This window comes from Pongo pygmaeus, chromosome 5 (assembly GCF_028885625.2).
Source record: "Pongo pygmaeus isolate AG05252 chromosome 5, NHGRI_mPonPyg2-v2.0_pri, whole genome shotgun sequence".
NCBI lineage: Eukaryota > Metazoa > Chordata > Mammalia > Primates > Hominidae > Pongo > Pongo pygmaeus.
In genome coordinates this window covers 139,495,984-139,521,064 of record NC_072378.2, presented here as the reverse complement: position 1 = coordinate 139,521,064, position 25,081 = coordinate 139,495,984, and the positions used below count along the sequence as shown (strand labels likewise).

General features: G+C 41.6%; 1 protein-coding gene across 1 annotated transcript in view; it reads right to left on the bottom strand.

The window, feature by feature from the left end:
• Positions 1-5,543, bottom strand: part of HECA (hdc homolog, cell cycle regulator) — a 45,797-nt gene extending 40,254 nt beyond the window's left edge. The window contains exon 1 of the mRNA XM_054492695.2: positions 4,956-5,543. Within this exon, the coding sequence (XP_054348670.2) occupies positions 4,956-5,226 (271 nt within the window). The 5' untranslated portion in view covers positions 5,227-5,543. The remainder of the gene's footprint in view (positions 1-4,955) is intronic.
• Between the last annotated feature and the right edge of the window lie 19,538 nt (positions 5,544-25,081).

The following is a 25,081-nucleotide window of genomic DNA, read 5'->3' as shown; positions in this document are numbered from 1 at the left end:
TTCTAGAACTTAAGGACAGGTCACAGATCCTGTAACAAGTAAAGAATGAGAGAAAGACGAGACTGCACATAGAGCACCATGAACAGCGCACAGCAGAGCTCTTCACTTTAATACACAAAGTGTACAGGAAGAATCTTTGATGCATGAGGCAATATTTTCTGCCAATCTCCATTAAAAAGGTGGATTTCAAAAGGCAACATCCAAAGGCAAATAATTCTTGAGACCCAAAAAACTGACTTCTAGATAAGGCAAGAAAATGTTTTCTAAGATTATAATGGTAACCTATATACCTTAGATCCTCAACAGATATTCCTGATTTGAAAATAAACAGCAAGCAAACATTTTTCATTTTCCTACTGATGGATATAGGTAATTTAAATGTAGTAGGAATTAAAGTATACATCTAAAAAGAAACTATTTAAAATATACTACAAACCTGGGTTATAAAAAGAGTCTTTAGTGGCCTAAATATGCAGCAAAATACAAATCCTGTGCATAGGGAACAGGTGGTACTCCAAAAAAATCTACTTGTAAACAGATATATGGAATTCAGAACCCATTTTCCCATGGAAACATTGTTATAATGGTGGTTAATTCCCAGTCTCTTCCAAAAAGCCTATTTAGTTGTTAGTGAGAAATATTTATCCCACACCTGTGTTTTATGTGAATGGTACTGGTGGTCTAAATGAAGACATCCATAATGCTAGGGGAATAAGAATGGCTCTCCTTTCACTCAGAGCTGAAGCTTCTCAGCAGAGTCCCTCTCCATAAAGGGTTTCCAGGTAAAGAGATGCCACCCTCAAGGTCATACTCTCTTCCTGGGGGGACGCCAAGTCCAAATGACCAGTCAACTGGGAGTTGGGGGAGTGTGTGGAAGAAGGCCCTGCCCCTATTATTTAAGGTGAGATAACTCTGAAAGGCCATCCCACCTCCAGAGCTCCCCAAGAGAGGATCAACTGGGGTCTCTGTTACAGATGCATCACAGTTCAACTCCTGCTTCTGCCCAATCCTGCTTCCTTCCCTCCTCCACTAGGAATGATGCCAACAGCACTCTCCAGTAAACCTCCAGCACGTGTATCTCTGCTCAGGCTATTTCCAGGATCTAAGACAAACAGCTAATACTTCATAAGCTGGTACTATAAGTCAGACACTGTTCTAATCTATCTAATGTATGTAATCTATTTATTTTAAATAGATTTTAAATATTTTATTATTTTAAATATTAAATTAAAATAAAAATTATTTTATTTTAAATATTTAAATATTTTAAATATATTTAATAGATACATACAGATACTTTACTACATCTGTATGGGTAGGTACTACAATCCCATTTTACAAAGCAGAAACCAAGGCTCAGAGAAGTTAAATGACTTGCCCAAGGTCATTTGACAAGTAATTTGAGAAGCCAGGATTTGAATCTAGGTCCACCAAATGGAAAGCCAATCTCTATGCAAACGAACTCCATCTGCTAGAAACAGTTCCATGAATTAAGGCAGACTCTGCTGCCCACGGGTTCTAGAGGCAGTAAGGAATGAGTGGAGTGATGAACCATGGTCATCCAATAACAGGAATTTACAAAAGTACTTAAGATCCAGGCCCAATGAAAACTAGATATACTACGATCAAGGTTTCAAATATTTTTAGGCCTGATGCAAAAATGCAGAGGCCTAATGGAACCAGAATGAAACTACATATCTACCTTTTGATAACTAGATTCTAAATATAACCATTGGTAATCTTGTGTACCTACAATGAAAATGCAAACAGTATGTGCAGACAGATTACTATGTAGGAAAAAGATGGGGTGGTCTTTTACTCCAATCCCTGAAAAATAAGCCTCATAAACTAGTATCTTAAAATTAGTATCTAATAAATGTCTTATTAGTGGTATGATATCCTAAGAATATTAAACTTGTTCAAGATGCACGACTGCAGCCAGTTCAACTTCTCCAACCACAACTATACCGCAACTTCCCCAAGCTCTCCCTAGCTAGTAATCTTCCTTTATAGAATAAGTATTTATTTATGCCCACTTGACAAACTGAACAACTAAAAGCTAATATTGCCCTGCTCTGGTGGCCACACTACCCAAGAGCCACAAAACACAAAACTATTCTATGAACTCCAAACAACTACAAATAAACACTATTAATTTTAAGCGAAGTCATTAAGTTTGCATGTTTGCAGATGTAGGTAGCTGACTTGAACAGTGAAAACAATTTACAAGTTTCAAAGAATATCAAGTACCTCCTTTCTTGTAATAATTACTTGATTTGTAATTTCTGTAATTACAAAATCTAATGTCACAGTTAAGTAAAAAATTGAAATACACTTAAAACTACTACCAATAATAATTTTAACATTAAAAATCCAAATATTGGTCCTTAGTTGATTTTGAGAATTATGCGTCTCTTGCCCCTTCCTCTTTAAAAATTCACCAGTAACATCTCTCCCAAACCCCTACCTTATAAACTATAGCTTTAAATAGCAAAGAAAAAAACAAAGAAAGAAAAGAAAAGAAAAAGGCATTTGATCTTGCACACAGGAGTCCTCAGCATCCAAGTTCAGTTATCACCAACTGCAGAACTGAGGGGGGGTTCTTCAAATTAAGGTGAATCATTCACGAAGACTTCACATCACGTCAGAAACAAGAATCGGGCATCATAAAATTTGGCTCACTCCTCTAATATAAGTTACATCCTCTGACCCTGACTATGGGAATGTTGGCCCATTCCTTTTTCTCCCCGCCTTTCACTTAATAAAATAAGCTCCTAATCAGAAACAGCTCTTCACATACACTGTGCTGCTAAATATACTTAAGTTTGCCACTTCAGAGAATAATAGGGGCCCCTTAACCAGTTTGTTATGTACAAACTAGGAGGTACAAGTAGCCTAAGAAAAAAATTTCCTCATGCCACCTTGAAGTGGACGAATCTTTTGGAGCAAGAAAAAAAAGGAAACTGCGAACTTGAAGCTTCCACATAGGCCAAAAAAAAAAAAAAAGGAGCGGGTAGGGGGGTGGGCAGAGCAAACCAAAACCGCCACCAGAACAGGAATGCAAGCTCCCTGAGGACCGGGATGTCTCGTCTTGATTACCGCTGGATCCCTTAGTATTGAACACGGTACTTGCAACACTGCAGGTAATCTTTTTTAAATGAATAAACGAAAGCTGTCATCATTGTTCATGCACTCTTTGTGAGAAACTTTAAGCTCATTATATATGTAACCTTTAAAATAACAAGAACTGGGAGCATAATAGGGAAGGGGCACTCTGAGCCTCTCAATAACACTAGGAGGGAGCCAGGGTAATTTTTTTTCAAGCTTACACATGAGGAAATTGAGGTTCTAGAAGACTGACCTTTCCAAGATGACGAAGCTCTAAATGGCTGAGCTAGGAGTCTGTCCTACCCAGAATCTGAGCACCTTTCTCACTGCCACATCAATACCAAAATGAAGGTTAAAGCCAGGAGAAAAACAGAAGAACATGAAGAACACAGGCTACCCAAAACTAGTATTCTGAAACATTCACAAACGGGGTAAGTTTGTTTCTGAAAATAAATAAATAAATCTTCCTATTTCAATTTTGCAGAGACACAGCCAACCGGGCCTACAGTTCTAACAGGCGACACTCAGCCGCCTATGTTCAGAGCACCGTACGCTGCTTGTAAGTGCAGGTGCCCTGTTTAAAAAGTGCCTGATCTGGCTGGGCGTGGTGACTCACGCCTGTAATACCAGCAGTTTGGGAGGCCGAGACAGGCGGATCACGAGGTCAGGAGTTCGAGACCAGCCTGACCAATATGATGAAACCCTGTCTCTACTAAAAATAACAAAAATTAGCCGGGCGTGGTGGCGGGCGCCTGTAATCCCAGCTACTCGGGAGGCTGAGGTAGGAGAATCGCTTCAGACCGGAAGACGGTGGTTGCAGTGAGCCGAGATTGCGCCACTACACTCCAGCCTGGGCGAAACTGCAAACTCCGTCTAAAAAAAAAAAAAAAAAAAGTGCCTGATCTACATAAAGAATGGCTTCAAAAGCTGAAGCTGTAAATTAAAAGCCAGATATAACAATTCAAATCTCCCTTCATTAAAATACCTACGGTGTCTTCCTGGAAAAAGTGCCTGACTAGAGGAATTCAAACAACTGTCCAAATAAGTAAAAGTGTTTGCCCAGCACCTTATAACGAAAACCATGGCTCTGTAATGAGAACAGAAATCCTGTCACATCTGGGCCAGTTCCTAAGTGTCCCCTCAAAAGGAGCATTCAGGCACTACCTAAGATTATGAGGCTTCCTTCTGAAAATGTTAAGCAGAATGACATAGAGAATGATTTTTCTTTTCTTTTTTTTTTTTTTTTTTTTAACTCCGGGCTGAGAACGGAAGTCAAGTTCAGATTCTCTTCCTTCCTCAAGCAAGCCAAAAAATTAAAGAGCGAACACAGAGGCCCTAAATGTCTCGAGGCCTCTTCACCTGTGGCGATCGACGCAGCAAGCCTGGGTGTGCTAAGAATTGAGGCTCTCCTTCACTTCGGGGGTTACGGGTGGCCTTGGAGGCATCGGGAAAAATTAACCGGTGCCTAAGTTTTCAATCGGATCATTCTTCTCAACTTAGGCGGCTCTTTCCTCCCTTCCTTCCTCCCTTCGGCCCGGCACACACGGCGGGGCAGTGCCAGCCCGGGCAGCAGGCTGGGCCCGAGGGCAGCGCTGCCGCAGCCGGGAGCCCCTCAGAGTGTGGGACGCGGGCTGCCCCCCGCGCGGACACCCGGCAGGGGCCGCAGATCCGTCCCCGCCGCCAGGCGTGGGGACCGCGAAGGGGCAGCCGCGGCGGGGCGGAGGGGCGGGGTGAGCACTTCCTGACTCTCGCATTGTCCACGCACCGCCCGCGCCACCCAGGGCCCCGCCACCGCGCCGTCCCCGTCGGGGAGGAAGTTGGCGCTCGCCCCGCCAGCCCCGTCTTACCGTTTTTGGCATCGCCCGCGGCCGCAGCCCCCGCGGCGGCCGCAGCGTTCGCGGCGCCAGTCCCCGCGCCTCCGGCGCCCGCCGCGCCTCCGGCGCCCGGCGCGCCCGCCGCCGCCGCCCCGCAGCCGGCCGCCGCCGCCAGGGCCCCCACGGCCGCCGCTCCCGCCGCGCCCGCCGCTGCCAGGGCCCCGGCTCCATTTTCCTGCTCGTCGCCGCTGCTGTTGGCGCGCTTGTTTTTGCGGCCGCCTTTGCTGTTTTTGGGGTTGGGCATCTCGCTCGCTAGCGTCCAGGTAGGTGCCCGGCGTCAGCGAAGGCGGATCCCAGCGGCACGGCCGCTCCCGGCCCTGCGCGAAGCCGGCTCGGGGAAAGAACGGAGGGCGCGAGCCGGAGGTTCCCTCGACTCCCGTCTAGCCGCACGGCCCGTGCCGCGCCATCCCGGCCGCCGCGCCCTCTCCGGCTTCCTGGAGCCGGCACGCGGCCACCCGAGGCTGGCAGCCGCGCGGGCGCTGCGGGCCCGGGGCGCAAGCGAGACGCTCCCGAGCCGGAGGGAAAAGGCGGGTCTCCGGCTTGTTTTGATTCGGCTGCACTGACACGCTCTGGGCCCGCCCCCTCCCGTGACGACACTGGGGATTCGGCCTGGCCGCGCCCACCAGGTGACCTCACGGCTGACGGGACCGCCCGCGTGACGTCACGCCCCGCGCGGGGCCGGCTCACCTCAAGTGACGTCATCCAGGCGTCCCCACCCCGGCCTCCTGCACTCCCGGGCCTTCGTGAGCTGCCCTTCTTGACTTGCTCCACCCGCCAGTGCAGTGGCATGTGGAGTTCTTCGGTGGCCTCCTGGCCTTAATGTAATTGAGGCTTAGAACAGTATGGTCTGGAAAAATAAGCTGTGACTAGAGCAAGAATGGAAAACAAAGGATTTTGGATTAATAGCTCATTCAAAGGCTATGCCTTTCAGTAACAGTAATTAAAGAAACAGGGGACCGGGCGCGGTGGCTTATGCCTGTAATCCCAGCACTTTGGAAGGCCGAGGCGGGTGGATCACGAGGTCAAGAGATCGAGACCATCCTGGCCAACGTGGTGAAACCCTGTCTCTACTAAAAATACACACACAAAAAATTAGCTGGGCGTGGTGGCGTGCGCCTGTAGTCCCAGAAACTCGGGAAGCTGAGGCAGGAGAATCACTTGAATCTGGGATCCGAGATCGCGCCACTGCACTCCAGCTTGAGCAACAGAGCGAGACTCTCTCAAAAAAAAAAAAGAAAGAAAGAAAAAGAAAAAAGAAAAGAAAAGAAAAAGAAACCGGGTAGAGTTCCCAGACAATGGGGATGAACACCAGGGTCCTGAATGGGAAGCCTTCACAGTCTGGTAGTGAAAACAATTCACTCAAACAAGACCCATCATCCAGGGATGTAACTAGATGTTGCCTGGACTCTGAAGCAGTCCCTGCTTGGGGGGAACCCATCCCTATGCATAGGGCTGAGTTGTCCTGAAAGATAGTGAAAGATAGGTAGCCAGGTTATGAGCAGTAGGTGATTAGGTGACACCTGTGAAGACAGGCAATATGAGGGCAGGGGACCCCTGGGAAGAGCTCCCCTTGATCTCTTTCTGCAATTCTATTCTACCTTTTCGGCCAACTCCTTCCCTTCCTTCAGGTCTCAGCTCAAATACATCACTTCCACAGAGACCTTCCCAGGAGAGCTGTCAGAAGTTCCACCCTGTTATTTTCCTCCTCCATCTCTAATTATGTTGGCAATGTACGTGTTTACTTATTTCTTGTATATCTCCCTCTCACCGAGATGAAACCTCCATGGATAGATTTTATCTGCCTTGGGCACATCAGAGAACAGCTGGCATAAATTTGTTGATGTATAAATTAGGTTCCTTACTCATGAACTGTGGAGGAAAGGCTAGTTTAGCTGACAGCTTTACAGTGTTCCCCTTTTATAGTGTAATCTTTAATTCGGCCCTTTAGTAAAAGCTCGGTCACGGTGTTGTTACCATTGGAGGGTCTTGACTGAAAGTCGTCCATGTTCTTGGCATTTTGAACAAACAATTGGACCAAACGCCCAGCAAAGCAAGGAAAGAAGAAAGCAGGGATTTATTGAGAATGAAAGTACACTCCACAGTATGGAAGCGGCCCCAGCGGTGGCTCAAGGTTCCAGATACAGAATCTTCTGAGGTCCGAATACCCCCTGGAGGTTTCCCACTGGCCACTTCATCCTCACCTCATGTAAATAAAGTGGTGACCCACAATTAGTCTGATTGGTTGCTTTCGTCAACCAATCAGAGGCTGAAGTGGAGTTACAAAGGTCACACTTCTGTGCAAACACAATTTTGCACACTTCTGTTTAAAAAGCAACCAATCAGAGGCTAAGGTGAAGTTACAAAGTTGCACTTCTATGCAAACAAAGACTCCACCCTCAATCAGTCTGATTGGTTGCTGACAGCCAGTTTCCCATCTGCCACGCAGAAAAGGTGAGGGTTTGCAAAGGGAGCAGCTTCTGGTCCTTTTGTTACTCAGGTGTGGAAAGTTAGGGTTTTCTTTTCAATTTAGGAAGTGGGGTGAAACGCCCTTAGGTTCCCTGCCTCCAGACTCTATCCTCTGCCTCATTGTGAACTATAGAGATAGACAGGAAAGTACAAGAAACAATACTCTCCCCCACATTCAGGTAATGGAGAGGGGATTCTGATTGCGAGCTCTGGGCAACCATAGCAGAGTGCATAACAGAGCCTGGAACAGCAAGGAGGAGCAAGCACTGGATACTCAGGGGAAATTGCTGGTTGGACGGTTTAGTAGGAAAAAAAAAAAGATGAAATGTTTAATTCCCTAATATGTATTAGAGGATAGTGACCCTTTAGAAGGCCCTATTGATAGATAGATATTTTGTGCTTATATTTGCATGTCTATTTCTCCCCAACCTTGAAATCTCCTAAGTGCTAAGAGAGCAGGGATTTTGCCTAGCTTTCTAACGCTAGAGTCTAGCATAAACTTTGACCCACAGTAAGTATTCAATAAAAATTTGTTGCATGGAAGATACCTAAAGCACTCTTCTTCTGGCTACATTTTTCTGAACCTTAAAGTCTCAGCTAAATCATCAATTCTATAGGAAATCTCTGACAACCCAAAACTAGACTTGTCCCCAAATACTCCCTGCACCTTCCTCACCACAGCAGCTTACACACTGGGTGGGATGTTGCTTCTGTGGCCACTTGGACACCAAAAATGAGGGATGAAGGAGAGAGTGAAGTCAAGAAATTCTGAAAATCAGAAGAAATGATGATGGTAGTTAATTAAAGGGAGATTTCTGGGGGAGAGCAGTGGGTCTGTGGAGGAAGATAATGAATTACTGTTGCCCATTCAGACTTAGCTTAATTTCATTATTGATACCAATAGAGGTCTCAAAATATGTGGGTGATGTTAGCTTTGGCATTTCTTCTTTCTTCTGTTTTTTTGTTTTGTTTTTTTAAGTCGTGAAGATGAAGACATTTTAGGTTAGAGTACAAGAAAATTGAGATAATTATTTTCTTGAATAAGCACATTGCTGTCATGCCATATTGGATCAGAGTTAGTATGCATGTACCCTGCAGACAGACATTCACACTAGCTGCCTCCCACCTCTACATAACTGAGAATTAAGAATTGGAAACTTTCCACAAAAATATCCTAATTGGCTCAAAGCACCCAGACATCCAGCCAGTTGCTGTTCTGGTTAATTGTGTGAGCTACCTCCTTCTATTCAAACTGAAACAAAATGAAAAGGAGGAAGGAGAAGTTTGCCACTTCTTCCATGCTCAACCTCGCTAATCTATTTTTAGCCTTAGTCAAATTTGATGAAGAGGCAATAGTTCCGATTTTATTGCTACAAAGACAATATACTAAAATCAAGATGTCAGGAACAAAATTTAGGTGAAGTTAAAGGACTCCATTTCCTATGTTCTATCCTGCTGTCCTAGCCGTTTTCCCACCATTTCTGAAGGTGAGAGAGAGAGACAGCATACCAAAAGACAAAAGGTGGCAGATGGTACAATGGAACATTCCCCTTAGAAACTTCCAGAAGTATAAAGAACTCCAAAGAACTGAGGAAGCCACTCTGTTCTGTACATCTACACTTGCCTTCTCATTCTTCAATTTCCCTGATCAATTCATGCTCTGAAATAAACTTCAAAAAAAATTATACCTCTATCCTAGGTTTCCTTCCCCCAAACCTCACCCACCCTATTGCTCACTTCTCTGCAAAAACAAAATAAAGCACAGCAACAAATCAAGGGCATCAAAAGCAAACAATTTACACCCTTAAGAAAGGGGTGGGCTAATCTTCAGGCTGAACTGGAATAAGCAGTCATTGTTTCAGTGCCCTAGTTTTGTTCATTTGACATTTTGTGCTTGTCTTCTGAGCTCTTGGGGTCAGCTAAGTCTGGTTAGGTTTAAAGTACAAAATATATGTGTTAAGGATAATTGAAAACTTAGAACATAGGTAAGAAGCCAAATATCCAAATACACCTTGATCCAAAAAATCATATAGGAACTCAGAAGGAATTCTGCAGATAACACAGTAATGCACACAAGAATATGTCCACAATTGAAACATAAGCTAAAAGGTACTCAAGCCTGATCTGCTAAAAAGTCACTTCAAATAAATACACCTGGAGCAATGCATTGTCTTTATGCATCAGTTTTTTCTTCTGGAAATAGCCTTTCCTATGGCCACAGGTTTTCTTTGAGGAATAATGACAATTGTGATTATAAAAACTTTGAAAAAATGGAATATTAAAGCAAATAATAATATTGATTAATAAATTCCATAGATCTACTCTCCCTTTAGGCTGTTCCTGATTACCAATATTAATATTTTTCTCAAATACTTGCCCTTAAAATCTCTTTTCCATCCTTTAGTTGTGACTTTTACATTATTTTCATAATCTGTAAAAGCAGTCATAAAAAAGGGTCAGAATTTTGTTCAGTGATCCCTGAACTTGCTGCTTACTCGAACCTCTGTGCCTTCCTTGCTCATACTATTGTCCCAGTTCAGCATCAATACCATCTTAGGCCCCAGTAAACCCAAAAGAACGTTTCCTTCAAGAGATTTATTTACTTTTTTTTTTTTTTTTGAGACGGAGTCTCGCTCTGTCGCCAAGGCTGGAGTGCAGTAGCACAATCTCGGCTCACTGCAACCTCCACCTCCTGGGTTCAAGTGATTCTCCTGCCGCAGCCTCCTGAATAGCTGGGATTACAGGTGTGCGACACCATGCCCAGCTAATTTTTGCATTTTTAGTAGAGACGAGGTTTCACCATATTGGCCAGGCTGGTCTTGAACTCCTGACCTTATGATCCACCTGCCTCGGCCTTCCAAAGTGCTGGGATTACAGGTGTGAGCCACCTAAGAGGCCGCGCCCGGCCTAAGAGATTTATTTTTATGTTTATTAATTTTGTTTACTGTCTGTCCTTCCACACTAGAATGTAAGTTTCAAGAGGGTGAGGATTTCTCTGTTAATCTTCTGTACCTAAAACAGGGCCTGGCATATAGTTAAGTGTTTAATACATATTCATTCAATAAAAGAGAATGGAGAGGAGCACCTAAAAGAATAATTTGAGCCAGATCTCATGAAGAAAAAAAAGAATTCTTCTAAAACCACATTTTTATGTTCAGCTAGCATAATATTTAAACCAAAAAGGGATGGCTCAGTTTGGTCTAGATTTGTATAACAAGAACCCATATAATAGAAATACCTTCATCAGCAATTGCAGTGGCCATGGAATTATCCATTTCTACACCTTGTATTTCTGATATCTCCTCTGGAGTGTCACTGAAATCTCGAAGATTTTTGTCATCTAGTTTTTATCAATATCCCCTATGTTTATTCCCAGTTAAAATCAGCACTTTTCTATTCTGCCATTCTAAAGCTTGACTTAACCACAGTGCTTCTGAAGGCTGTCTGCAAGATTTGACTTAGATAATACAGCACTGGCCCTCTCTAAATGCCTCTTTTAATGTGGCGCTAGTTATCTATTGCTGCCTAACAGATGACCCCACAATTTAGCAGCTTAAAACAACAAACATTTATTATCTCACAGTTTCTGTGAATCAGTAAGCTAGGGATGGCTTAGCTGAGTCCTCACAAGGCTACAGTCAGCCAACTGGGGGAGGATCCATTTCCAAACTCAGTCCTAGGGTTGTGAGCAGGATTCAATATTCCTCGTGGGCTGCTGGGCCCAGACCTCCCCTCAGTTCTTTACCACAGAAGCCTCAGCCTGGGGCAGCTCACAACAGGGCAGCTGGTTTCATCCAAGGGAGAAAGACAGGGAGCATGAGAGAGTAAACAAGACAGATGCCAATCTTTTTTGTAATCTAATCTCAGAAGTAACATCCGTGATTTTGCTGTACTCTGTTTCTTGGAAGCAAGTCACCAGGTTTAGCCCAAGCTTGGGTGGAGGAGATTACACAAGGGCATGAACACGAAGGGATGGGGATCATTAAAACCTATCTTAAGGCCGGGCACAGTGGCTCACACCTGTAATCCCAGCACTTTGGGAAGCCAAGGCGGGTGGATCACGAGGTCAGGAGTTTGAGACAAGCCTGGCCAAGATGGTGAAACCCTGTCTCTACTAAAAATACAGAAATTAGCTGGGCGTGGTGGCACACACCTATAATCCCAGCTAATTGGGAGGCTGAGTCAGGAGAATCGCTTGAACCCGGGAGGCGGAGGTTGCAGTGAGCCGAGATTGCGCCACTGTGCTCCAGCCTGGGCGACAGAGCGAGACTCTGTTTCAACAACAACAACAAAACGATCTTAGAAGCTACCTACCACAAATATATTAATATACTGCTTGCACTCTAAGTTCTCATTTTCAAGGGCTTCAAGTTTAGTTTATAAGATAAAAAGCATGGAAAAAGTTAAGACCTTATTCCAGTTCTTCCTTTCCACACTGCTGTTTCAACTAATGAATCTTTGATGATCTTGGATGATAAAATTTCATGAATTTACAATAACTTTTGCAAAAGATCTTTGGCTTAAGTGTTTCAGGCCTCTGTAGTTAAAGAGCTATTGACTTTTAGAACAAACACAATCAGTGTAGTTAGTTCATTGTTGGATCTGAGGATCTACTTCAAGGACACCTATTTTTTTTCTAAGTGCTAAGGCTACTGCTCTGCTTGTTTCTGGAGTTAATTTTGATTGATCTTGGCTAGAATTTTCTCTCAAGATTCAGCTTCCTCCTTTATTTCTACTTGGAATGATTTCTACCAAGAATATTCTGAGGAACACTAGTTATATAAGACGTGCCTCTATTTCTGTGGTAAAATAAGTCTAGGAAACACTGTATATTGTATGAGTCACAATATATATTAGCATAGTAAAGATCCTAAAAGTCCAGCAGTAAAGAAACCTGTTTACTCTCAACTTAGAATTTCCCAAATGTATATAACCTATAAATCCTTTTACATGTAATGCTCATTAACATTCTGTGGAAGTAGAGTCCTGCTGAATATTTTTAGAGGAAATAATGCCTTGGAACAACAACAACAAAAATCTACTTCTAGCTGGGCACAGTGGCTCACACCTGTAATCCCAGCACTTTGGGAGGCTGAGACAGGCAGATCACTTGAGGTCAGGAGTTTGAGACCAGCCTGGCCAACATGGTGAACCACCCCCCATCTCTACCAAAAATATAACAATTAGCTGGGTGTGGTGGTGCACGCCTGTAATACCAGCTACTTGGGAGGCTGAGGCAGGAGAATCTCTTGAACCGGAGAGGCAGAGGTTGCGGTGAGCCCAGATGGTGCCACTGCACTCCAGCCTGGGCGACAGAGTGAGACTCCATCTCAAAAAAAAAAAAAAAAAAGGAAGAAGAAAAAGAAAAGAAAACAATCTATTACTTCTGGCACTAGCAATCAGGTGAGTATTGATACAATGGTGAAAAACACAGATACTGGATCCCTCTTGTAAACAACCAGTTCTTTAGAAAACTTCTTGGGAGATATCTTCAAAACTATAAAACTGAAACTGTCAGAAGATATAATACATTAAGTACTAATTCTAAATGATGTAAACAGTTGAACATTCATGGTATTGCTTCCATTTTAAGAAATTTCAAATATGCTGTAATTGTTATATGTAACAAAAATTTACCATCACATGAACAATCAGTTTCACCTTTAGTCCAGTAATAAGGACTGCTATGTGTGGTTCTGGAGTTAATTTCAATCAATCTTGAATAGAATTTTGTCTTAAGATTTCCTTTCCTCCTGCAGAATATTTGTTCTAAGTCCTTAAATGCAAACATGATACTGCATGGATTAAAGATGAACACAAATGTGCTACTCCTCTCTTCAAAAGATGGAGTCTATTTGCCTTCCCCTTAGATCTAACCTGGCCTTGTGGCTTGCTTTGACCAATTAGAAATGCAGCAAAAGTGCAATTGCTCTAGTCTGGACCCTAAATTTGCTTTTGCTCTCCCAAAAGCCAGCCACCATGCTGCAAAGAAGCTTGAGCCAGACTATGATGATGAGAGGCCACATGGAGAAGGTGACAAAGACTCTGTCCTTGACCAAACTTGAGTCAGGCCCCTCTGATTCCTCTTTTTGACTAGGCCCCAACCTTGCCTTGTCCTTGGCCTGCTTAGTTCTGTTTTAGCAAGAATCTTGCTGGGTCAATTTCATAAAAATCCCCAACTTTCCGTATGAGATCAGCCTGGCCTGCCTTCAGCAAGAATCCTCTCAAGTCAGTTTGGGCACAATCCCCCTAACCTTGATGTTTCCTCTTAGTAATTCTCTATCCACTGACTCCCACCCCTGCTCCTTGGCTACAAATCCCCACTTTTCCTTGTTGTATTTGGAGTTGAGCCCAATCTCTCTCTCCTAATACAAAACTCCATGGTAGTAGTTCCCCTGAAAACTTTGCCTTACCATCTCTAACAAATGTCACGAATAACATTTTTCTTTAATAAAAGGTCATGGACATGTGGAAGATGAGAAGGGATATTCGTGTTCCAGCCCCAGCCAAGCTCTTAGCTTCGTGGTTCTCAACCCCTGGCAATTTTGCCTTCAGGGACATTTAGCAATGTCCGGGGATATTTTTGGTTGTCACTTCTAGCGTCTAGTAGATTGAGGCCAGAGATGCTGCTCAACAGCCTACAATGCACAGGACACAACAACAAATAATTATCCAGCCCCAAATCTAGTGCCAAACTTGAGAAATCCTATCTTAGCTGAATATAGCTGTATGAGTCACCACAGCTTTACCACATGGAACAGATTGCCCGGATGAGCCTAGTCAACCCACAGAATTGTGAGAAATAATAAATAGTTGCTGTTTTAAGCAACTCTTGGGGTAGTTTTAGTGCTGTGCTGTTGCTAAACTGGCTGGGAAGGGAGGTGGGAGGGAACTCTGATTTGCAGCATTTCTAGTTGCCCATGGTATAAATACTCCTACTGTGGCCAATTTTAGGTTATCAGCACAAGCCACTGAACTCAAGGTTGGGAAGAGATGTGCACAACCAGCTCTTATGAGCCGATGGGAAATGATTAAATTGTTATATTATAGTAGGCAATGGAGGCAACATCTCATGTATAAGATCTTCTCACGCCTGAAATTCTAGGTATGGCCACGTCCTATATGCTGTTGATCACCTAGTCATAGTTCTCTACTTGTATATTGTGTTAACATTTCTACTAGAAAATTCTATGTTAAATGCTGAGACATTGATTCTGCAGCCTTCCTGGCTTGGGCCATTTTTTTGCACCATTAAAGTTGCCAAGTTGGGTTTAGTCAACAGTCTCCCACAGAGGATCACAGCATGGACTGTACTCCAAACCAATCCCACCACACTCTCCAATTTGTAATATTGTGGCCCATGGTCTGGTTTGGGTTAAAACATTGCCCTTGGTAATCTGTGGGGTTTCTTTGTAAAATGAAACACCTGATCAATACCTAAAGCAGCTGCTCAAAAGTGGAAGCAAGGGTGATAAGAATACCACTGTGTCTTGTTTGGACCCACACTACAGTGTGCTTTTGTTAAAACAAAACAAAACTAAACTAAACTAAACAAAAAACAAACCCTTCCCTTCAAGATAGAGGAAATTCCTTCCAGTATATAAGCAGAAAACATTTGTTATTTCCTAGAGCAGGCACTTCTCAGGTTTCAGGGTAGATGCCAGCTTTAGATCCAATGAAGAGTTATTATAGTTTTGTGGTTAGGGGCGTGTGTATGGAGCAGACTTTCAGTTTTGGCTTGCTAGCTGTGTGATCTTGGGCAAGATATTTGTGAAATGGGGATAATGGTATCTATTTCAGAGTTAAGACTGATAATGTATGTGTAGTGCCTAGCGCATAGTAAGCTCTCAATAAATAGTGGTTGTTATTACCAGGAGCATTTACATTTTATATTCTTTGTCTGTTGCTATTTGCCTTTCTTCTTTTTAACTGTGCTATTTAACTTTCTCCTTTTTAACTGTAAACAATATTTTTTTTTTTTTTCTAAAAGCAGTACTAGTTCTAGGTCAAGGATAAACTCTTTTCAGCATACAACTGTAGTCTCATCCCAGAACAAACCACACCCCACTTCCTGTTGCATGCAGATACAGATATCTTAAAGGGACAGTTCATACCAGGGACCCATGCAGGATGCTAAGATTGCAACAGAGCGCACTCTGGTGTACAAAGCTGGGAGCCAGTGGGGAGGAGATTATGAGAAGCAATGCTTTGCCCAAGTATGAAGTTGATTTGTCCAGCTCTAAGAAGTTATTTTAAGTTACTAGATGTGATGTAACTTACATCTAGTTGTTTCATCTAGTGATGAAAACATCATTTTGGAAGAATACTCTGATAGTAACATTCAGGATTGATTTGATAGGAAAAGAGGTGACAAGGAAGCCAGCTGAAAATCTATTGTATCATTGTTGGAATGAGACGACGAGAATTTGGGGTTAGGGAGTTAAAAGGAGAACCAAGGAAAAGGATGACTATAGGAGACATTTTAAAGGGGAAAAAAAATCATAGGACTTAAAGACAAAAATTTGATCTTAAAGAAAAGCCATTCCACCAACATCTTATTCTGTTTAGATCATATCATAAGTTTCAGTACCCACAAATAAATTGCTAGCATTTTCTATTCTAGTAAAGCCTGTAAGTGGAAAAAATAACCCAACATTTGCTATGTTGATTTGTTTTCTTTTGAAGGACAAAATTAGTCTACTATGAAACAAGACTTGAAAGTTCTAGGTGAACATAGCACTTATTCCAAAATTGACCACATAGTTGGAAGTAAAGCACTCCTTAGCAAATGTAAAAGAACAGAAATCATAACAAACTGTCTCTCAGACCACAGTGCAATCAAACTAGAACTCAGGATTAAGAAACTCACTCAAAACCACTCAACTACATGGAAACTGAACAACCTGCTCCTGAAGGACTACTGGGTACATAATGAAATGAAGGCAGAAATAAAGATGTTCTTTGAAACCAATAAGAACAAAGACACAACATACCAGAATATCTGGGACACATTTAAAGCAGTGTGTAGAGGGAAATCTATAGCACTAAATGCCCACAAGACAAAGCAGGAAGATCTAAAATGGACACCCTAACATCACAATTAAAAGAACTAGAAGAGCAAGAGCAAACACATTCAAAAGCTAGCAGAAGGTGAGAAATAACTAAGATCAGAGCAGAACTGAAGGAGATAGAGACACAAAAAACCCTTCAAAAAATCAATGAATCCAGGAGCTGGTTTTTTGAAAAGATCAACAAAAGTGATAGACCACTAGCAAGACTAATAAAGAAGAAAAGAGAGAAGAATCAAATAGATGCAATAAAAAATGATAAAGGGGATATCACCACCGATCCCACAGAAATACAAACTACCATCTGAGAATAGTATAAACACCTCTGTGCAAATAAACTAGAAAATCTAGAAGAAATGGATAAATTCCTGGACTCATACACCCTCCCAAGACTAAACAAGGAAGAAATTGAATCCCTGAATAGACCAATAACAGGCTCTGAAATTGAGGCAATAATTAATAGCCTACCAACCAAAAAAAACCCAGGACCAGATGGATTCACAGCCGAATTCTACCAGAGGTACAAAGAGGAGCTGGTACCATTCCTTCTGAAACTATTCCAATCAATAGAAAAAGAGGGAATCCTCCCTAACTCATTTTATGAGGCCAGAATCATCCTGATACCAAAGCCTGGCAGAGACACAACAAAAAAAGAGTAATATCCCTGATGAACATTGATGCAGAAATCCTCAATAAAATACTGGCAAACCGAATCCAGCAGCACATCAAAAAGCTTATCCACTATGATCAAGTGGGCTTCATCCCTGGGATGCAAGGCTGGTTCAACATACGCAAATCAATAAACGTACTCCATCATATAACAGAACCAAAGACAAAAACCACATGACTATCTCAATAGATGCAGAAAAGGCCTTTGACAAAATTCAACAGCCCTTCATGCTAAAAACTCTCAATAAATTAGGTATTGATGGGACGTATCTCAAAATAATAACAGCTATTTATGACAAACCCACAGCCAATACCATACTGAATGGGCAAAAACTGGAAGCCTTCCCTTTGAAAATGGCACAAGACAGGGATGCCCTCTCTCACCACTCCTATTCAACATAGTGTTGGAAGTTCTGGCTAGGGCAATCAGGCAGGAGAAAGAATAAAGGGTACTCAATTAGGAAAAGAGGAAGTCAAATTGTCCCTGTTTGCAAATGACATGATTGTATATTTAGAAAACTCCATGGTCTCAGCCCAAAATCTCCTTAAGCTGATAAGCAACTTCAACAAAGTCTCAGGATACAAAATCAATGTGCAAAAATCACAAGCATTCTTATACACCAATAACAGACAGAGAGCCAAATCATGAGTGAACTCCCATTCACTATTGCTTCAAAGAGAATAAAATACCTAGGAATCCAACTTACAAGGGATGTGAAGGACCTCTTCAAGGAGAATTACAAACCACTGCTCAATGAAATAAAAGAGGACACAAACAAATGGAAGAACATTCCATGCTCATGGATAGGAAGAATCAATATTGTGAAAATGGCCATACTGCCCAAGGTAATTTATAGATTCAATGCCATCCCCATCAAGCTACCAATGACTTTCTTCACAGAATTGGAAAAAACTACTTTAAAGTTCATATGGAACCAAAAAAGAGCCCACATTGCTAAGACAATCCTAAGCCAAAAGAACAAAGCTGGAGGCATCATGCTACCTGACTTCAAACTATACTACAAGGCTACAGTAACCAAAACAGCATGGTACTGGTACCAAAACAGAGATATAGACCAATGGAACAGAACAGAGGCCTCAGAAGTAATACCACCATCTACAACCATCTGATCTTTGACAAACCTGACAAAAACAAGCAATGGGGAAAGGATTCCCTATTTAATAAATGGTGCTGGGAAAACTGGCTAGCCATATGTAGAAAGCTGAAACTGGATCCCTTCCTTACACCTTATAAAAAAATTAATTCAAGATAGATTAAAGACTTAAATGTCAGACCTAAAACCATAAAAACCCTAGAAGAAAACCTAGGCAATACCATTCAGGACATAGGCATGGGCAAGGACTTCATGTCTAAAACCAAAAGCAATGGCAACAAAAGCCAAAATTGACAAATGGGATCTAATTAAACCAAAGAGCTTCTGCACAGCAAAAGAAACTACCACCAGAGTGAACAGGCAACCTACAGAATGGGAGAAAATTTTTGCAATCTACCCATCTGACGAAGGGCCAATATCCAGAATCTACAAAGAACTTAAACAAATTTACAAGAAAAAAGTCAAACAACCCCATCAAAAAGTGGGCAAAGGATATGAACAGACACTTCTCAAAAGAAGACGTTTATGCAGCCAACAGACACATGAAGAAATGCTCATCATCACTGGCCGCCAGAGAAATGCAAATCAAAACCACAATGAGATACCATCTCACACCAGTTAGAATGACAACCATTAAAAAGTCAGGAAACAACAGGTGCTGGAGAGGATGTGGAGAAATTGGAACACTTTTACACTGTTGGTGGGAGTGTAAACTAGTTCAACCATTGTGGAAGTCAGTGTGGCAATTCCTCAAGGATCTAGAAGTAGAAATACCATTTGACCCAGCCATCCCATTACTGGGTATATACCCAAAGGATTAGAAATCATGCTGCTATAAAGACACATGCACACATATGTTTATTGCAGCACTATTCACAATAGCAAAGACTTGGAACCAACCCAAATGTCCATCAATGATAGACTGGATTAAGAAAATGTGGCACATATACACCATAGAATACTATGCAGCCATAAAAAATGATGAGTTCATGTCCTTTGTAGGGACATGGATGAAGCTGGAAACCATCATTCTGAGCAAGCTATTGCAAGGACAGAAAACCAAACACCACATATTCTCACTCATACGTGGCAATTGAACAGTGAGAACACTTGGACACAGGGTGGGGAACATGACACAACGGGGCCTGTCATAGGGTGGGGGGAGGGAGCAGGGATAGCATCAGGTGATATACCTAATGTAAATGATGAGTTAATGGGTTCAGCACACCAACATGGCACATATATACATATGTAACAAACCTGCACATTGTGCACATGTACCCTAGAACTTAAAGTATAATTTAAAAAAAAAGAAAAAAAAAGAAAGTTCTAGGTGAAATAGGGCATTCTGTCATTAAAAAACATTGCCCAGTGAGCTAGATGTCTTTTGTATGACTCTGGTTCAAGTTAACAATCCTGAGTTCAACGGTTTCCTGAGATGTTTTTAGATTTCAATCTGAGGAAAAAGAAGTACCAGACATTTCCTGCCAAGTGTTCTAAATGACTCTATTTCTCAAACTAGTATTCAGAGAAACTGGGTTCAACATGTATTTATCCAGTATCAACTATGTGCAAAGCTCTGTGATAGATGGATTACAAGCATCTTTCATTTTTCTTGGTTTATAAGCCACAACATTGTCATGATCACACCATCAACAGGTTAAAAAAACAAGGAACTTTTTTGAGGTCATCTATTTATCCTTGACTTAGATAAGGAATATCTTCTGCCTTCTTGTTTGTAGGTGAGAATTGGATTCTCAGTCTTTTCCTTTTGTCTTACCATGAAATAGAAAACTGGCATTGCTCAAATTACCAGATGATTTCTTTTTATTTTTCAATGGCAACTTCATTTAATTTACTTTTAAAAATATTTACTGAACATATGGTGAAGTCTGTGCCACATCCAAGTGCAAAATGATAGAGAAACAACCCCGGGACATTCTCAAGGAGCTCATAGCCTGGTGAGAGAAAGATACAGATACATCTTTATTCTCATGCCTTTCTTCAAAAGGATTTACAGAGGGGAACAAAAAGAGGTACAATATAAGAAAATAAAGTCCATTAGAAACAAGTGAGAAAGGCAAAGGGAAAGCAATGGTGGGATCATACACTAGAGGCAGGGTAATATACAAAATAAATGAAATGAAGACCTGCATGTATTTGCTAAGGATCCACCAGGAATTTGGATCTAAGCTTTTTGGTAATCTCTGTCAAGGGAGAGACAATCCACAAGTTCTGTTACCAAAACACCGGGGTTTCAATCTAGGTCTTGCTGCTGGTGACACAGAAACCCAATCACTGAGACAATGAGTATTGCCAGGAAAGAAGGCTTTAATTAGGTGCTATGGTCAAGAAGATGGGAGATCAGTCTCAAATCTTTCTCTCTGACTGACTAAAATTAGGGGTTTATACAGCAGGAAAGAATTTTAACCATGTGTGGGAAAACAGGAATTAGGGAGAGATAAGAAAAACGAGCTGGTTCACAGGAAGCAGGTGATCAGTTAGGCCAATGATGATGGGTGAAGGGTCCTGCATCTCATTGTCCAGACGTGGTGATCTGGTAAGTTTCAGTTCCTTGATACTATCTGGCAGTCCTCATGGTTGGTTTCCTGAGAAAGGAACTCAGATAAGACAAATGTTAACTTTCTCGAGTTTTAATGGAGATTAATTTTTATGTTTATTCAAAGAAACCATAAACATCTGTTCCATGGGACAACTGGGGTGGTTTCAGTTCCACCAGATAAAAACAGACCAAATGCTCAGGAAAAGCATACCTATTCCTGACATAAGGCCAAACAAACAAACAAAACCCTCAAGGATCATCCAAAGGCAAATACTCTCTTTTTTTTTGTTTGAGGCAGAGTCTTACTCTGTTTCCCAGGCTGGAGTGCAGTGGCATGTTCTGGGCTCACTGCAACCTCTGCGTCCTGGGTTCAAGCGATTCTCCTGTCTCAGCCTCCTGAGTAGCTGGGATTACAGGCATGCCACCACGCCCAGCTAATTTTTGTATTTTTAGTAGAGATGGGGTTTCACCAAGTTGGCCAGGATGGTCTCGATCTCTTGACCTTGTGATCTGCCCACCTTGGCCTCCCAAAGTGCTGGGATTACAGGCATGAGCCACTGCATCTGGCCCAAATGCAAATACTATATGATATACTGAAGGACATTTTCAACACTATCCTTATGGTAAATGTTGTGGGGCTATTTTTTTTCTTTTGACCGCTTCTTTTGGTACAAATGTAAGGGATAGAAATGCAATGGTATTATATGAATATATTGAGCAATGGTGAAGTCTGGGTTTTTATTGTTTATTATTCCATCACCTGAATTGTTTATTATTCCATCACCTAAATAATGTACATTTTACCCATTAAGAAATTTCTCATCACCTATGCCTTTCCCACCTTCCCACCCTTCTGAGGTTCCAATGTCTATCATTCCACACTCTGCCCATGTGGACACATTATTTAGTTCTCGCTTATAAGTGATAATATGCAGTATTTGGTTTTCTGTTTCTGAGTTATTTCATTTAAGATAATGTCCTCTAGTTCCAGGCATGTGGCTGCAAAATACTTGATTCATTCTTTGTTATGGCTGAGTAGATTATATATATATATATATATATATATATATATATATAATTTTTTCTTTATCTATTCATCCATTGATGGACTTTGGGTTGATTCCATATCTTTGCTATTGTAAACAGTGTTGTGATAAACAAATGAGTGTGGTATCTTTATGATATAATGATTTCCTTTTCATTGGGTAGATACCCAGTGGGATTGCTGGATCTAATGGTAATTCTATTTTTAGTTCCTTGAGAAATCTTCATACTGTTTGCTATAGAGATTGTACTAATTTACATTCCCACCAACAGTGTATAAGTATTCCTTTTCCTCCACATCCTTGCCAACATCTGTTAATTTTTTACTTTTTTTTAAAGACAGAGTCTCGCTTTATCTCCCAGGCTGGAGTGCAGTGGTACAGGCTCAGCTCACTGCCACCTCTGCCTCCTGGGTTCAAGCAATTCTCATGCTTCAGCCTCCTGAGTAGCTAGGATTACAGATAAGTGCCAACACACCCAACTAATTTTTTGTATTTTTGGTAGAGATGGGGTTTCACCATGTTGGCCAGGCTGGTCTTGAACTCCTGGCACTAAGTGATCCACCTGCCTTGGCCTCCCAAAATGCTGGGATTACAGGCATGAACCACCACACCCTGCCTTGATGTTTTAATAGTAGCTATTCTGACTAATGTATGATAGATTCTCATTGTGGTTTTAAATTGCAATTCTCTGATGATTAGTGATGTTGAGCATTTTTTTCATATGTTTGTTGGCCATTTGTATGTGTTCTTTTGAAAAATGTCTATTCATGTCCTTTGCCCACTTTTTAATGAGGTTATTTGTTTTGCTGTGGTTGAGTTGTTTGAGTTCCTTGTATATTCTGGATATTTGCCCCCTGCTGGATACATTGTTTGCAAATATTTTCTCCCATTCTGGAGGCTGTTCACTGTGTTGATTATTTCTTTTGCTGTGCAGAAGCTTTTGTTTAATTAAGCCCCATTTGCCTGCTTTGTTTTTGTTGCTTGTGCTTTTGTCTTACTCATGAATTCTTTGCCTAGAGCAATATCCAGAAGAGTTTTCACTAAGTTTTCTTCTAGTATTTTTATAGTTTCAGCTCTTACATTTTATTATATTATATCTCAGTATGGGCTGATGGCTTGAAAACCAAACCCCAGTTCACTAAAAGCAAGTCTACAGAGTTTACTTAAGCAGACAATTTCATTATGAAGTGGTAAGTACAATGACAAAAATATGCTTAAGGTGCTATGAGATAACAGAGGGGACACAACTCTGGTTTTATTTTTCAGGGTTGGAGCAGAAATATCATTGAGAAGAGATTCTGGAAACTTCTATTCAATTTCTAAAGGAAATATACACATTTTGTTGCAAACACCTAACTTGCTGCAAATATTTATTATGGATGGAATATTGTGTTTAAAAGGCTATCCCATCACAACAAACAAGCTTCATATGAAAAAATCAAAGCAGGTTTTAATTGAAAGATTCTCACTTTCTTTTTACTTTGTATATCTTGTCTTTTCCTTAATATTCTTAATATGAAGTATAAGAAATAATAAATTAAGAAAGTAGAGTCTACCTGTCTGAGAGGTGGGTGTCTAAAGAATCAATAAGGTTTTAGAGTTATATCAAGTGAAAGCAGATTTTCTCAGAAATCCAAGGCCACAAAACAATAGGTGTTCTTTGGAGAATGGTTCTGGTTCCATGTTGCATTGCACTTTTTAAATATGATTTGGTCAAGAGTTATAGCTCTACCCAATAATAGAAGGAGAAGAGTAAAACAGAAAAGAGAATTTTAAACATAACCTGCACATCTGGTGTCAAAGAAAAAGTCTTAGGTTTCTAACCCATTCAATAAAAAAGAGTAACAAGATTTGCCTTGAAGCAGAAGAAAAATAGAGGGAAGGTAATATGCTTTTATGATTGGTTTTATGAAGGTAGTGTTTTTCTTCAGGATTCAGCCAGGTATGAAAGAAAAGCACGTTCCAACCTTTTCATAGAGTGACTAGCTTCCTCATCAACAGATACAGAGGAGCCTCTGTGCTCAGTCCAGGTATGTGGCAGACGGGACCTCCACAGCAATGTGATTGGCACTAACACCAGATAACCAAGGATAATGTTAGGTTCCCACAGATAAAAATACACAAAATGAGAATGAGTGGCACAGTTGAGAAATCTGAGACCTCCCTTGCTGACCACCTGCGGACCTTTGGAAACATTTGCATAGACTCCTCTGTCTTGAAGTACTTGTAATTATTTGCTGAGATGACAAAACTGTTATTTAATATCTTTACCCAGCAGTGCTTTAGATGCCAAGGTTGACAACATTTGGGGGTGTCCCAGAAATAAAAACTTGAGTGTTTGAAATTCATCTGTCACTCTGTAAAGGGGGTGGATCATTTAGCGAAAGGATCTTTTGTTTGCTGAGCACACATGAAGTCATCCTCAGGACTGCAGACACTTGAAGACAATATTAAGAGATGGGTGAGGAGGAGACAGGGTGAGATACATTTCTATGCATATGAGAATGGAAAGGTAGGTGGGGAGAAAACCAGGAAAAGAAAGAAGCTGGAGATCATATGAGGGGGAGGGAGGATGAAAGAGAATAAGAGTCCCATCAACTGCAGGTCGGGACAGAGATCTGGGGGAGGAAATGGATTTGGAGGAGGAGACCTGTCTCAGTAGTGAAACATCTTGCCCTGTAACTACTTTCTACCCACCCCAGTCTCCACCTACTCACGCGTACATCTATAAAATCACAAGTCAGATACCAACTTCTCAACACTGGGTTATGAAGTAGATTTTCTTTTGGGAATCAATAGTCATGTTCAATCCTACACTACGTGTGAGGAGAGACACATTCTTCCTTTATGTTTTCTTAACTCTGGCAAACTAGTAAAAATAATTGAAAAATGGCTGGCCTCTTTGGCTTCACCTCACTCTTGCCAACTTTAGCCATCGAATGCCCAGGCCCTGTGGATTCTGCGTCCACAGTCCCTCACAAGTAGACTGCCCTCTGTTCCGTTTCCACTGCCAGTTCCCTGATGTGACCTTCCCTGGCTTCTGGCAGAATGCTGTCTCTACCTCTCATTACCCATGACACTATTCTCTAATTCACTTACCCTGTTGTGCCCATTCCAGCTTATATTTGAATAATTTACGAAGATGCCATATCCCTTAGTGCAGCAACTGCTG